Below are 12,554 nucleotides of genomic sequence, written 5' to 3'. Positions count from 1 at the left end.
TGGCCAATTAACCGACCAACCCACATGTTGTTGGGATGTGGGAGGAAACCTGTGCAGTCACAGGGAGAACGTGCAAAGTCCACACAGACAGCACCTGAGGTCAGGATTGAACCTGGGTCTCTGGAGCTGTGAGGCAGCAGCACTACCTGCTGCTTCATCGTGTCAGCCCGTTGCTGATACCACTGTACAAGGGTTGCCCGAAGAGCTGAGGGCGTCAGTGCTGAATTTTTATGTCCGCCTGTGACTGTAGGTTTTAATTCAAGCTGCTTGTCAAGTGAAATGTGTCAAAAACTGTCTCCAAACAGGAGGTCCCTCATCTCCACTCCACGGGTTATGAATGAAAATGAGAATTGATTTTGTTCCTTCCTGAGCCCCTTCCCCACCCGCTGCAGCCGTACCTGGAAAACAGGCCCCAAAGCCAACCTTATGGGACCATTGGGAAAAGTTGGGGAAAAGGCATCCCATCGGAACTCTCCCGGCTGCTCAGTGAGAGATTGACCTCAGCAAAGAGTTTGGGATTCTTTTACATGAACATTGAATTCTCCAATTTCAGGTAAACTGCTCCCCCTCTTGTCCCTTTTTTCTCTCTCCTCCTGATCTACCTACTTCCCCCTACACCCACCCCAGCCCCCATCACCCTGTTCCTTTCCCCTCCTCCGCCCACCCCATCTGCCCATTGCCCACACACTCCTCACACCGGGTCCCCTCTGCCCTCCCCACCTCGCCAATTGGTTCCACGCTCCACCTTCCTCTCCTATCAGACTCCACCATCTGCGGCCTTTGTCACCTCCACCTATCGCCTCCCGGCCTCTGTCGCCATTTCCACTCTCCCCCTCCCCCATCTGCCCCTCGCCCCTCCTCACCTGGATCCACCTATCACCTGCCGGCTCTTGCTCCACCCCTTCCCCCTCACCTCCTTACACTGGCGATCTCCCCTCTACCTTTCAGTCCAGATGAAGGGTCTCGACCCAAAACGTCGACTGTCCATTTCCCTCTATAGGTGCTGCCCGACCCACTGAGTTCCTCCAGCATTGTGTTTGTTGCTGGCACTCTTTTACCCCGTTCCCTTTGATCAGTTGCTACATGGACAGTGGTGGTTAGCTGGTCAAATATGAATTATAAAAATAATCTGATCTGCTCAGTGGTGGATTTTATTCTTCATTTAATTTTATTTGATTAGTCCCACAATAAGCCGAGAACTTCTGATTGGCAGCATTTGGCAGTGCAGAGCACAGAAGGGACATAAAATTTGATTACAATTTTGTTTGAAAAAGAGTAATTGATAATAAAGGGATTAATCTCGAGTCTGGATGACATCACGCACATCTAGCTTTGAGAAAGCACATTTCATTATGTGCTATTCTTGTCCTGGAAGGTAGGAAATTGCATTAACCTTAAGCAAAGTTTAAATTATAAAAGACCCAGCAGTACTTTGTTATGTGACGAAAATTGAAGAATGGATGATGCATTCAATGGTGAATTTAGTTGTCTTCTCCTTTCAAGGGCTGAATCAAGTGCAAGTGGACACTTGGGGAATCTGCCTCTCTACTGACTTGAGTGCCAAGTTAATGGTCACACAAGTCTCCGAAGTGTGGTTTAACATCTCTGCACACTCTGCCCTGAGGGAGGGTTAGGGTTACATGGGAGCTGGCTGCTCTTCCCAGCTGCTCTGTGCTGGTGTTAATAGTCCATGTAAATTGCTGCCCCTTTTATTTAACTCCATCAGCTTGGTCATTGATACTTTTCTCCCTTCTACTTTGTCATCATAAATGGATTGGGATTTCACTCTGCATCCTGCTGTTAATGAAGCTTTGGGCTGTACGGTGGTGTAGCGGTTAGTGCTGTTGCCTCACAGCTCCAGGGGTGCGGGTTCAGTCCTGACCACGGATGCTACCTGCATCCTCTCTCCATCAGATTCATCTGGGTTCTCTGGTTTAATAGTAACAAGAATCAAAGATGTGTGAGCTGTAGGGGTAAGAAAAATCCCAGTCCCTGGGATTGTTCTCCCAGGAAATGGCACAGGCCAGATGGGCTAAATGGTCTCCTGTGTCATTATAGGACAAGGTCAGCTGTGAAAGGTTCCACTGTGTATGCATGAGGTTGGAGTCCACCAGTAAGAACCTGGGTGTCTTGCTTGCTCAAGTAGAGTGGAGGGTAGAGGCTGGAATAAAGTCCCTTGGGAAGCTTGAATGCGGGATTCGTCGGGCTATTGTGGTTCTTGGAGTATGCTAGCATGAAGTTGAGAGGTCAACTATCCTGGCTGGCATAACTAGCTGATCACTCTCAACCACAGGCACGCAGTTCCCTGAAAAGATGGACACATGATGCCATTGTAGTGCTTATTTTTAAAATCCTTTGAGTCCTTTTAAAAGGAATGCAGCAGGGAGATTTGAGATGGTTTGACTTCCAATCACCCTGAGCTGCAGTGACGTATGCCCACAGGGCCAGGGGAAGCTTTGAATATTTAATGGAGAAGGAATCTGCATCTAAAACAACATTTGCTGCAGAATAGATTGTGGTGCAGTGTCGAATCCGGCACTTAAAATAAGTCCTGGCCCTCCACAGACACCTTCAGATATCTGAAAAGTTTTCTCGTTGTACTTTCTGGTGACTTTGAGACTTTGCTCAAAGTCAGGCATGTAAGAAAATACACATCAGAAATCAAAGGAAAAATCTGAAGTGATATTAAAGGAAGAGCTCCACCTCAAAGGGATCTTTTCACAGCCTATAAATTACTCTTGCAGTTGTGACTTGGGTAAAACCAGCAGCTAATCAGTACACAGCAAGATCCCACAGACACGGGTGATGGGGATACAGGCTGTCCCTCGGCCGTGAACGGGTTCTGTTTTTATAGATGTCTTTAAGTCGATTTTGTCCACAAAAATCACTCCATGGTATCTGTAGCTCTGCAATACTGTAATGAATGGCATCAAAAAACACACCAGACTGATAAGAAAGAACAATTACTAAAAGTGAAGAGAGAAAAAGAGAGAGAGAAACTCGTTCTGCCATTCTGCCATCCATTGGACTGAATCTTTCAACGTACATTGGACTTCTGAATTTAGTAATATTATGGGAGCTCATTTGTATGTAGGGGTGTCCGTAAGTCAGGTTCATAACCTGGGGGTCCCCTGTAAGCAGTCAAACTGCATTATTGAAGTTGGTTAAAGGCATTGTTTTTAAGATATATTTAAGAGAATGACTTGGACAGTTCTTTCCAATGGATCTCTTGGCCGGGCACCTGTCTAACATCTCACCAGAAAGACAGAACCTCCAACATTGCAGCACTCCCTCAGTGCAGCGTGAGATACATTATGTGGTCAAGGCTGGGTCCCTCAGTAATCTTCTCCAGCCTAACAGCTGTTCCTCACACAGGGTCTCGATCTAACACCTGATCTGAAAGTTGGCACCTCTGACAATGCAGTATTCCCTCAGTACTGTGCTGGAGTGTGAGCCCAAATTATGCACAAATTCCAACGTGAGCTGAAACTGCAGGAGATTCTGTGCCCTACAGTGACTGTAAACAAAGCAAAACCCAAACTAACCTTTCCTCCCACCCACCTTCGGCCGTTGCTGGTTAGCAAGTCCAACAGATCTGTTCTGGGAAGAGATTACCAGTTGGACAGAGGAAAATAATCAAGGTGTGCTCAAAGCCTCCTTGGGGAAAAGTCCAATATCCCCACTGACTCCTTGGAATCTCTGGTCCATGAGCACTCTAGTGGAGAAGGACCATTCAGGATGGTATTGAAGCCATGCATTGGAACACACAGGAGCCCAGCGTAAATGGCAGAAGGAGTACATTGCCTCACTAGTTACCCTCCTGTCACATCTGTGGAAGAACCTGCAGTTCCTACATTGGCCGTATCAGCCTCCTCAGAGCCCACAGAAGTGGATCAGAAGCAAGTCACCTTCGATCCTGAGGAACTGCCTAAGAAAAAGACATGGAGCCAGATGACTGCATGTTCTTTCCATCCTGTTGCAGAGCTGTTCTTGCTGCTTCATTGCTTTGCAATTTATCGACCACAAACTTCACAAGTGTGTGGTGTTTGTGCATTGAGATCTGTCCACTGTAGGGATGTGCATACTGTGTCCTCTGTACCCAGCCTGCGATCTGGTCTCAGGGTCTGCATTGTTCACAGTTAGTTGATGTCAAAGCCATTTCTATCCTAGTTACTAGTATACACTAGTTTTTGACTTTTTGATCCTGGTTACCTTCCTTCTCACTCAGAAGCCCCTTCACTTGAGAGGAAATGTTATTTTAATCACTCGGGGGAAACCTTTTTCTTAATTTCATTGTCCTGAAATGTGAGGCATATGTTGAAATATTTCCCTTGCCTTTGGGATGTAATGTTACTTCACTCTGTGCACATTTGGGTTTTTTTTAAAGTACGTATTTCTTGCTCTTGGCTGTCTGGCTAGGCAGATGTGGGCCAGCCAGTAAGCTGGCAAGTAGCCACAGTGCTCTGGCTGCCGGTACTGTGGTGCTCGGGGAAGGTAAAATGGCTCTACGTTTCAGCTGGTTTTGTGGGCAGCCCTGCATCACTTCCCTCCAAGCCCATAGAGTGTCTCACAGCTTCAACCACAATGCAGCACCATCACCCAGGTGAATGAACCAATGTCCACGCGTGCGTGCACACACACACATGTTCATGTATACATGTTGCCACCCAAATGCATAGAAGCAGATATGTGCCTGTACACCTGTATCTGCTTCTATGCATTTGGGTGGCAACATGTGTACATGCTCATGTGTATGCATGTTCATGTGTGTGTGCATACATGCACATATATGCACTCATTTGCACACACATACATATGGTTGCACATGCACATAAATGCATGCAAACAAATCAATGTGCACAAATGAGCATGCGGGATAAAGCTTGCAGGAAGCCACAGTTTCCTGGGGTTACAGAGGGAACGGAGCCAACAGCAGTGCAAATAACATGAATGCAGGGCTCCTGTGGGTTCCACCTGCTAACTCCATGCTGCTCAGTAAACTTCTCCAAAGAAGGTTGCTGGCAATGCCGTCTGCGGTCCTTGTTGGAAGCATTTTTCACTCTGGGGTGGAAGTATAGAGGAGGAGCGGGTTGTCTGCAAATTCCCGACGTTTAATTGTGTAAACGTTTAAAAAAAAGTATCTCCCCCTTCACATACTCCACACTTCCTCTCCCCGAGTGGGATTTTGATGGAACAAAAAAGAAAAAAAAATTAAAAATACACAGTGGTGTCCAAGCCATCAGAATGCTCAGGTACTTTTTAATCCCAGTGTAGGTTGTCAACAGTTTCCTTGTCCAGGTACTAACCTGTGTGTCTACTTTACCCTGTTTAGTAGTGTTGCAGATTTTCCTTTCTGGTTCCACAGCTTTACTCTGGGCACCTTAAAATGAGCCCAATATACGGACAATGTGTTAGTGTCACTGTGAGGATTTGGAAGCCCCGCTGCCTTCTGCAGCCATTTTCACTGATTTGTTTGTCTTCTTGCAGATCACCAGAAGCTGGAGAGGGAAGCCCGAATCTGCCGGCTGCTGAAGCACTCCAATATCGGTGAGTACGACCGATTTGCTTGTGGGTGGGAGAGCAGTTGCCTCTTGAAGGCCACTCTGCCCTGTCCATCTGGTTATTCAGGTGTAAAACTCAGAGCTGCCTCCTGAACAGAACACCATAGAGCTGAACCAGTGTTACCGTGCAGAGTTGCAGCTGTCTGCAAAACGTGCATCTCTGCATGGTAGTGTCAGCGTGGCAGATAGTGCTGCTGCCTCACAGTTCCAGGGATCCAGGTTCGATCCTGGCCTCTGCTGCCTATGCAGAGTTTGCATGTTCTCCCTGAGTTTCCTCGCAGAGGCGGCCCAGTCAGTAGTCGACTGAACGCTGTAAATTGTCCCTGGTGTCGGTGGGTGTAGGGAGAACCGGAGAGGAGATGATGGGTTTGTGAGAAAGAATATGCTTCAGGGAAGCACGGAGAGGAGGGTGGGGTGGAATTGGACTGATAGGATTGTTCTGAGAGCTGGCATACTCGATGGGCTGAATGGCTTCTTTCTATGCCGTGAGAGATTTGAGATGTGAAATGAGTGTCAGCAAGGAGCAAAATTGGACGCAGTTAGTTGGAGTTGGGTGTTCCTGTTCTGTTCGTGGTGTCTAACTGTGTGATGCTGCATATCTTATTACACTTGCTGGTGCCCTACATTAAGAATTCTTGATACATGAATAGATGTTCTGTGGGAAATTCCCTGAACCAGGCAGACAACTGTAGGAGGTCAGGAACAGAGGGGCTTGGATTTCACCAGTAACCAATATTAACTTGCTGAAATTCTCACTGGTAATTAATCACAATGTAGATATTAGATTCCACTGACAAGCTACAGCAACCCATTATTAGGTGCACCAATGATAGGTGTAACGCCTCATTACCTGTACACATAAGTAATTCTCTGACAGCGGCAGAGTAACTGCACAACCCCTAGAGCTGAGTGCTGTACAAGCCCCTTCTGGTTCCTGGTTCCAGTAGCTGAGAAGCAGGTCAATTTGGAATAAAGATCCTCTAAATGCTTCCCCCTTCTGTTAGTTATTTGTTCCTGGGCGGGGCGATCACTGTCAAGGCATTTACTGGTCGTCCCTAATTGGCCTGGAATTGAGAAAGAAGCTAAGAATCCACCACATTGGATCTGCGGTCACTTCTCAGCCAGATTCCTTCCCCTGAAAGTCATTGGTGAACCGGGTGGATTTTTACACCAATCCAGTAGTTACCATCACCAATAACAGATTTAAGAAAGTTTGGATTTGTTTAATCCACGAGTTTAGTTTCCCTAACTGTGCAGTCGGATTTAAACTCTGGTTGGTCCTCCTGTCACTTCACACCTATTGTACCCTGAGGGAGCTTAAACTGTGTGAATAGTGAACAACTCCACTGGAGCTGATTCATACAACTGCAAGGATTCTAGGGAGTGAACTGGATAGATCGCAGGCTGTTCTTGTTTCCATGTGATGGGCCAGTAGCTACTGGTCCCAATTCTGGTTAACCAGAGTGGTGTTCTGCATAGACAGCTGCGGACACCAGGCTTGCTTGGACAACCCTTGCATGATTTTCTCCCTGGATGTTCACTGTAGTGCTCAGGACGCCAGTCCTCAATTTCAGAGAATCTGGGAGGGCTGGAATCCAGCTGCTTCATATCAGAGGTTTTACCATCTTTTACAATGGCAACTCTGAAGGACTGGTTCATTTCTGTAGAAGGGTTGTGAGTTCCTACTCAACAACACCATCAGGGAGTCCCTTTGCATCACTGACTTCAATCCTGACCTTGGTTGCTGTCTGTGTGAAGTCTGCATGTTCTCCCTGTGACTGTCTGAGGTTCCCTGAGGTGCTCTGGTTTCTTCATGGGTAGTAAATTGTAAATTGCCCCTAGTGTAGGCGGGGGGTAGGAGAATAGTGGGGAGTTGATGGATGTGAGAGCTTTGGTTACCAGTTACTAAGTGGGGGAATGGAATTAATGGGATTGCTCTGAGAGCTGGCATAGACTTGATGGGCCAAATAATCTCTTCCACTGTCATAAGAAAATATAAACTCTGAAAAGACAGTGGCTCACCACCGCCTTGTCAGAGCCAATTAAGGATGGGCAATAAATGCCTCCTTGGCTGTGACGCACACATCCTGAACAATGAATGAGTAAGGAGTTCAGTTTGGCTGAGGGAGGAGAGTGTGAGGAACAGACACAGAGCTTAATGCAGCTGGTAAATTGGGAGTGATCTGGGACAAAGCATTGTTTTGAGCAGGAGTTAGTCATAGAGTAATATAGCATGGAAACAGGCCCTTCGGCCCAACTCATCCATGCCAACCATGGTGCCTACCAAGCTAGTCCCATTTGGCCCATATCCCTCTCAACCCTTCCTCTGCATGTACCTATCCAAGAACCTTTTAAATGTTGTTATTGTACCTACCTGCCTCAATCACTTCCTCTGGTAGCTCGTTCCATATATGCACCACCCTCTGTGTGAAGAAGTTGCCCCTCGTGTCCCTTTTAAACCTTAAACCTACACCCGTTTTTAGTTCCTCTCCCCTGGGAAAAAGACTGTGTGCGTTCACCCTATCTATGCCCCTCATGATCTTATACACCTCTATAAGGTCACCCCTCAATCTTCTACACTCCAAGGCCTACCCAACCTCTCCCTATAACTCAGGCCCTCGAGTCCTGGCAGCAACTTCGTAAATCTCCTCTGCACTCTTTCCAGTTTAACAATGTCTTTCTGACCAAAACTGTACACGATACTCCAAGCGCAGTCTCACTAAGTTGGAGGAATCAGACCTACCAGTGATGTTAGTTGTGGCAGCAATCTCTTATCCCAGGGCATCATGATTAGATTGGCATTCCCTTGGAGTGCAAAGCTGTCTAATTGGACCGGATGCATGTAGGTTAGATATCTTGGGGAGCTGCAGGTTAATAATCAAACTTTATATCTTGGTCAGCAGATCTTGCAGAGTAATCAGGATGGTTATGAATTGCAATGAGGGGAATATATAGCTTCTGCATAGAGTGCTTGTGCAGGGAAATGAGTGACAGTAATGATATCGGTCATGAATCATTACAGTGTAACTTTAGGAGCTGGGCTGATAACAGCCATTATTAACTTGTCCTTCTGTAGTAAAGCATGTTCTTCAAAGGTGTTGGGACTGTCAGGCCAGGAACTCTTGTTCAAAAGGAGTAGGTTTGTAGCCAACAATTACAGCTGTCTATATGAGTTGACTACCTTCAAAGGACTTGGGAATAGAAACAGTATGAGGTCTTAGCTATGATGAGTTTTTTTTGACGTAGGTAGAATTTGGTTTTCAACAGTCCTTCAGCAAAGTTCAAAGGCAAATTGAAGCCAAAAGCTTCTGTCTGAGCCAGGTTGGACTGACTCCTCATTCTGGGTACCCAATGAAATCTGCTCAGTAAATTGCAACAGAAAGTGCCTTGACTTTGGTCAGAGTATATTGTTTTTGAACTATGGGGGGAATGAAGGTTGACCGCTGACATGAACTGGGCACTGGGGCCAGGCAGAAGGATCCCTGTGTGCTGAGCACGTGGTGAGAAGCTGATGTGTGTGATTCTTGGACGTAACTGAGGGAGCGCCATGCTTGGATTACAGAAGAGGTCATGGATCTGACCCTGTCATAGAGTCATACAGCACGGAAACAGGCCCTTTGGCCCAACTGGTCCATGCCGACCAAGATGCCAATCTAAGTTTGTCCTATTTGCCTGTGTTTGGCCCATATCTCTCTAAACCTTTCCCATCCATGGACCTGTCCGAGTACCTTTTAACTGTTATTAATGTACCTGCCTCAACCACCTCCTCTGGCAGCTTGTTCCGTATATGGACCTCTGGGTGAAAAAGTTGCCCCTCGGGTTCCTATAAATCTCTCCTCTCTCACTTTAAACCTGTGCCTTCTAGTTCTTGATTCCCCAACCCTGGGAAAAAGACTGCATTCACCCTATCTATGCCTCTCATGATTTTAGACACCTCTGTAAGATCACCCCCTCATTCTCCTACACTCCAGTGAATAAAGTCCTAGCCTGATCAACCTCTCTGCATAACTCAGTTCCTCGAGTTCTGGTGATACACTTGAAAATATTTTTTTGCAATCTTTCTGGCTTAATGGTATCTTTCTTATAGCAGGGTGATGACCAAAACTGAACACAATATTCCAAATGCGGCCTCACCAATGTCTTGTACAATTGCAACGTAACATCCCAACTTCTGTACTCAGTGCCCTGTCCTGTAGAATGGATTGGGGTGGGCAGTGAGGCAGAGCTGATGATGTGGGAGCCTGCAGATGAAGCTCTGGAGGATGGAGCAGGCTTGTCTTGGCTGGACACCACGATGACAGCTCTGCTGCACTGGGGCGGGCTGTCAGCCCAGAGGTTGTCCTTGGGTTTGGAGTGATACTTGTAACCACAATGTAAGTACTGCCAGCGAACCAAGGACGAGGGATCCCACAGCAGTTGGATATCGTGGAGTGAGTGTCTTACCTCCAAACCTTTGCACCATCTGCAAGGCCCCCCGGGGAAGTAAGGAGTGTGATGGTTAGTCTCCTCTGTGGGGGCAGCTGTAAGAGCATTTAAGAAGTTCAAGGCCATCTGGAATATAGCAGCCCGCTTCATAGGCACCTGGTCCATCATTCGTAATATTCACCCCCCACCCCCTTGCTCTGTGGCTGTGGTGTGCACCTTTTGGCTTGTCTAGGCTGCTCCAACAGCACGTCCGAAACTCTGAAGGGCAGGGGACCACCATCACTAACAGGTTCCTCTCCAAATTACACACCACCCGATTTGAAAATCTCTCGCCAGTCCTTCATCTTGGCTGGGTCTAAATCGCTGAACTCCCCATCCAACAGCACTGTGGGAGCACCTTCACCAGAAGGACTGCAGTGGTTCCAGAGGATGGCTCACCCCACCTTCAGGATGGTCAATAAATGTTGGCTTTGCCAGCAACTTGAATGAGGAGATTGTTTGGGGACTGGAACTCGGACGGTACATCTAGGGTTAAGCCTGGAAGAAGCACCACAAAATGGTTAGGTGGAGAGAAGTAATGGCCACAGGTGTTGTGTGCACCAGAGTCCATTATCTGTGGTGCTAACTGAGCCGACTTTAAATTAGATTCTGGTCTGGAGATGGATGAGTTGTGGTCAGAGGGTAGTTGAATGGAGCATGACTCAGACTGGACAACAAGCTGGAATCCATTATTTAGGAAGTGGTAGCAGAGCATTTAGAACAAAATAACAAGATTGGGCACATGGATTTATGAAGGGGAAATCTTTGTTGACAAATCTATTGATTGTCTTTTTGAAGATATGACTGCTACAATAAGTGAGGGTGAACCAGTGGATGTGGGGCATTTGGACTTCCAAAAGGCACGGAAGTAGCATGGAAAAAAATACTAAGAAAAATAAGAGATTTAAGGATGCAATTGCACTGGCAACGGTGCAGAGGAGAGTCACCAGGATATTGGCTGGGATGGAGTGTCTCAGGAGGAGATACTGGAGAGGCTGGACTTGGAGCGGAGGAGGCGGAACATGAAAAACAGGAGCAGGAGTCGGCCATCTGGCCCGTCGAGCCTGCTCCGCCATTCAATAAGATCATGGCCGATCTGGCCGTGGACTCAGATCCACCTACCTGCCTTTTCCCCTAACCCTTAATTCCCCTACTTTCTATGCAAAAATCTATCGAACTGTGTCCTAAATGTACTTAATGAGGTAGCCTCTACTGCTTTCCTGGGCAGAGAATTCCACAGATTCACTGCTCTCTGGGAAAAGCAGATCCCCCCCCCATCTCCGTCCTAAATCTACTCCCTCGAATCTTGAGGCTATGTCCCCTAGTTCTAGTCTCACCTACCAGTGGAAACAACTTTCCTGCCTCTGTCTTATTTTATATATCTTTCATAATTTTATATGTTTCTATAAGATCCCCTGTCGTTCTTCTGAATTCCAGCGAGTATAGTCCCAGGCGACTCAATCTCTCCTCATAGGCTAACCCCCTCATCTCTGGAATCAACCCGGTGAACCTCCTCTGAGGGTGACCTGACAGAAGTGTATGAAATTATGAGGGGTATAGATAAGAGTAGACAGGATAAACCTTGCCCCAGGGTTGTCTGTAACCAGGGGGCATAGGGTTAAGGTTAGGGGTAAGAGGTTTAGAGGAGAAATAAGGAAGAATTTCTCCACCCAGATGGTGGTTGGAATCTGGAACGCACTGCCTGAGTTGGCAGTGGAGGCAGAGACCCTCACAACATTTAACAAGCATCTAGATGAGCACATGAATTGCCAAGGCAGTGGATTATTTTAGGTGGGCACTTGATGGTTGGCATGGATATGTTGTGCCGAAGGGCCTTTTTCCGTGCTGTACGACTCTGACTACTCATTGGGGTCCGTCGAGGATCGGTTCATCGACCGAAAGCAAAGCTGAAATAAACGAGTCGTTTTGTGTTGGGAGACATGGCACTGGGTGCTGTTCACAATCCGTATCAGTCATCTGGATGAACATAAGGGACAGAGCTGGAGAACACTCAACTACCTCTCGACCCTGCTCTGCCGGTCAGTAACACCATGGGTGATCCACTCCTGGCTTCGACATCACCTTCCTGCGATCTCTCTGTACCCCTCGACTTCCTTGTAATTGAAATGTCTGCCAGGTGTAATGTGTCCAAGTTGGGTGGTGAAACAAACCTGGGTGGCAGTGTGGGTTGTGAGGAGGAGGCAGGGGGACTTCAGGGGAATGTAGACAACGTGGCAAATGGATCAGTGTGGAAAAAATGTGAGTCATCCACTTTGGCAGAAAAAATAAAAAGGTAGAGTATCTTTTTAAATGGTGAGAGACCGAAAACTGTTGCTGAATAGGTGAACTTGGATGTCCTACACAAATCACTGAAAATTAATGTGCAGATTGGAAGGGGAGTGGTATGTTGGTCTTTATTGCAAGAGGAATCCAGTACAGAGGTAATGTTGAAATATATAAAGCCCTGGTGAGACAGCATCTGGAATATCATTTACAGCCTGTTCTCCGTACTTAAGGAAGAATGTACGT

The 12,554-nt window shown here is 47.0% G+C and overlaps 1 protein-coding gene across 50 annotated transcripts in view; it reads left to right on the top strand.

Annotated features, from left to right (window-relative positions):
• Positions 1-12,554, top strand: part of LOC127584370 (calcium/calmodulin-dependent protein kinase type II subunit beta) — a 254,845-nt gene that overhangs the window by 75,163 nt on the left and 167,128 nt on the right. For all 50 annotated transcript variants that reach the window (XM_052041093.1, XM_052041108.1, XM_052041096.1 and 47 more), the window contains exon 3: positions 5,488-5,547. In XM_052041093.1, the coding sequence (XP_051897053.1) occupies positions 5,488-5,547 (60 nt within the window). The remainder of the gene's footprint in view (positions 1-5,487; positions 5,548-12,554) is intronic.

This window comes from Pristis pectinata, chromosome 29 (genome assembly GCF_009764475.1).
Source record: "Pristis pectinata isolate sPriPec2 chromosome 29, sPriPec2.1.pri, whole genome shotgun sequence".
Lineage (NCBI taxonomy): Eukaryota > Metazoa > Chordata > Chondrichthyes > Rhinopristiformes > Pristidae > Pristis > Pristis pectinata.
Note: the sequence above shows the minus strand (reverse complement) of the source record. Positions and strands in the feature narration are given on the sequence as shown.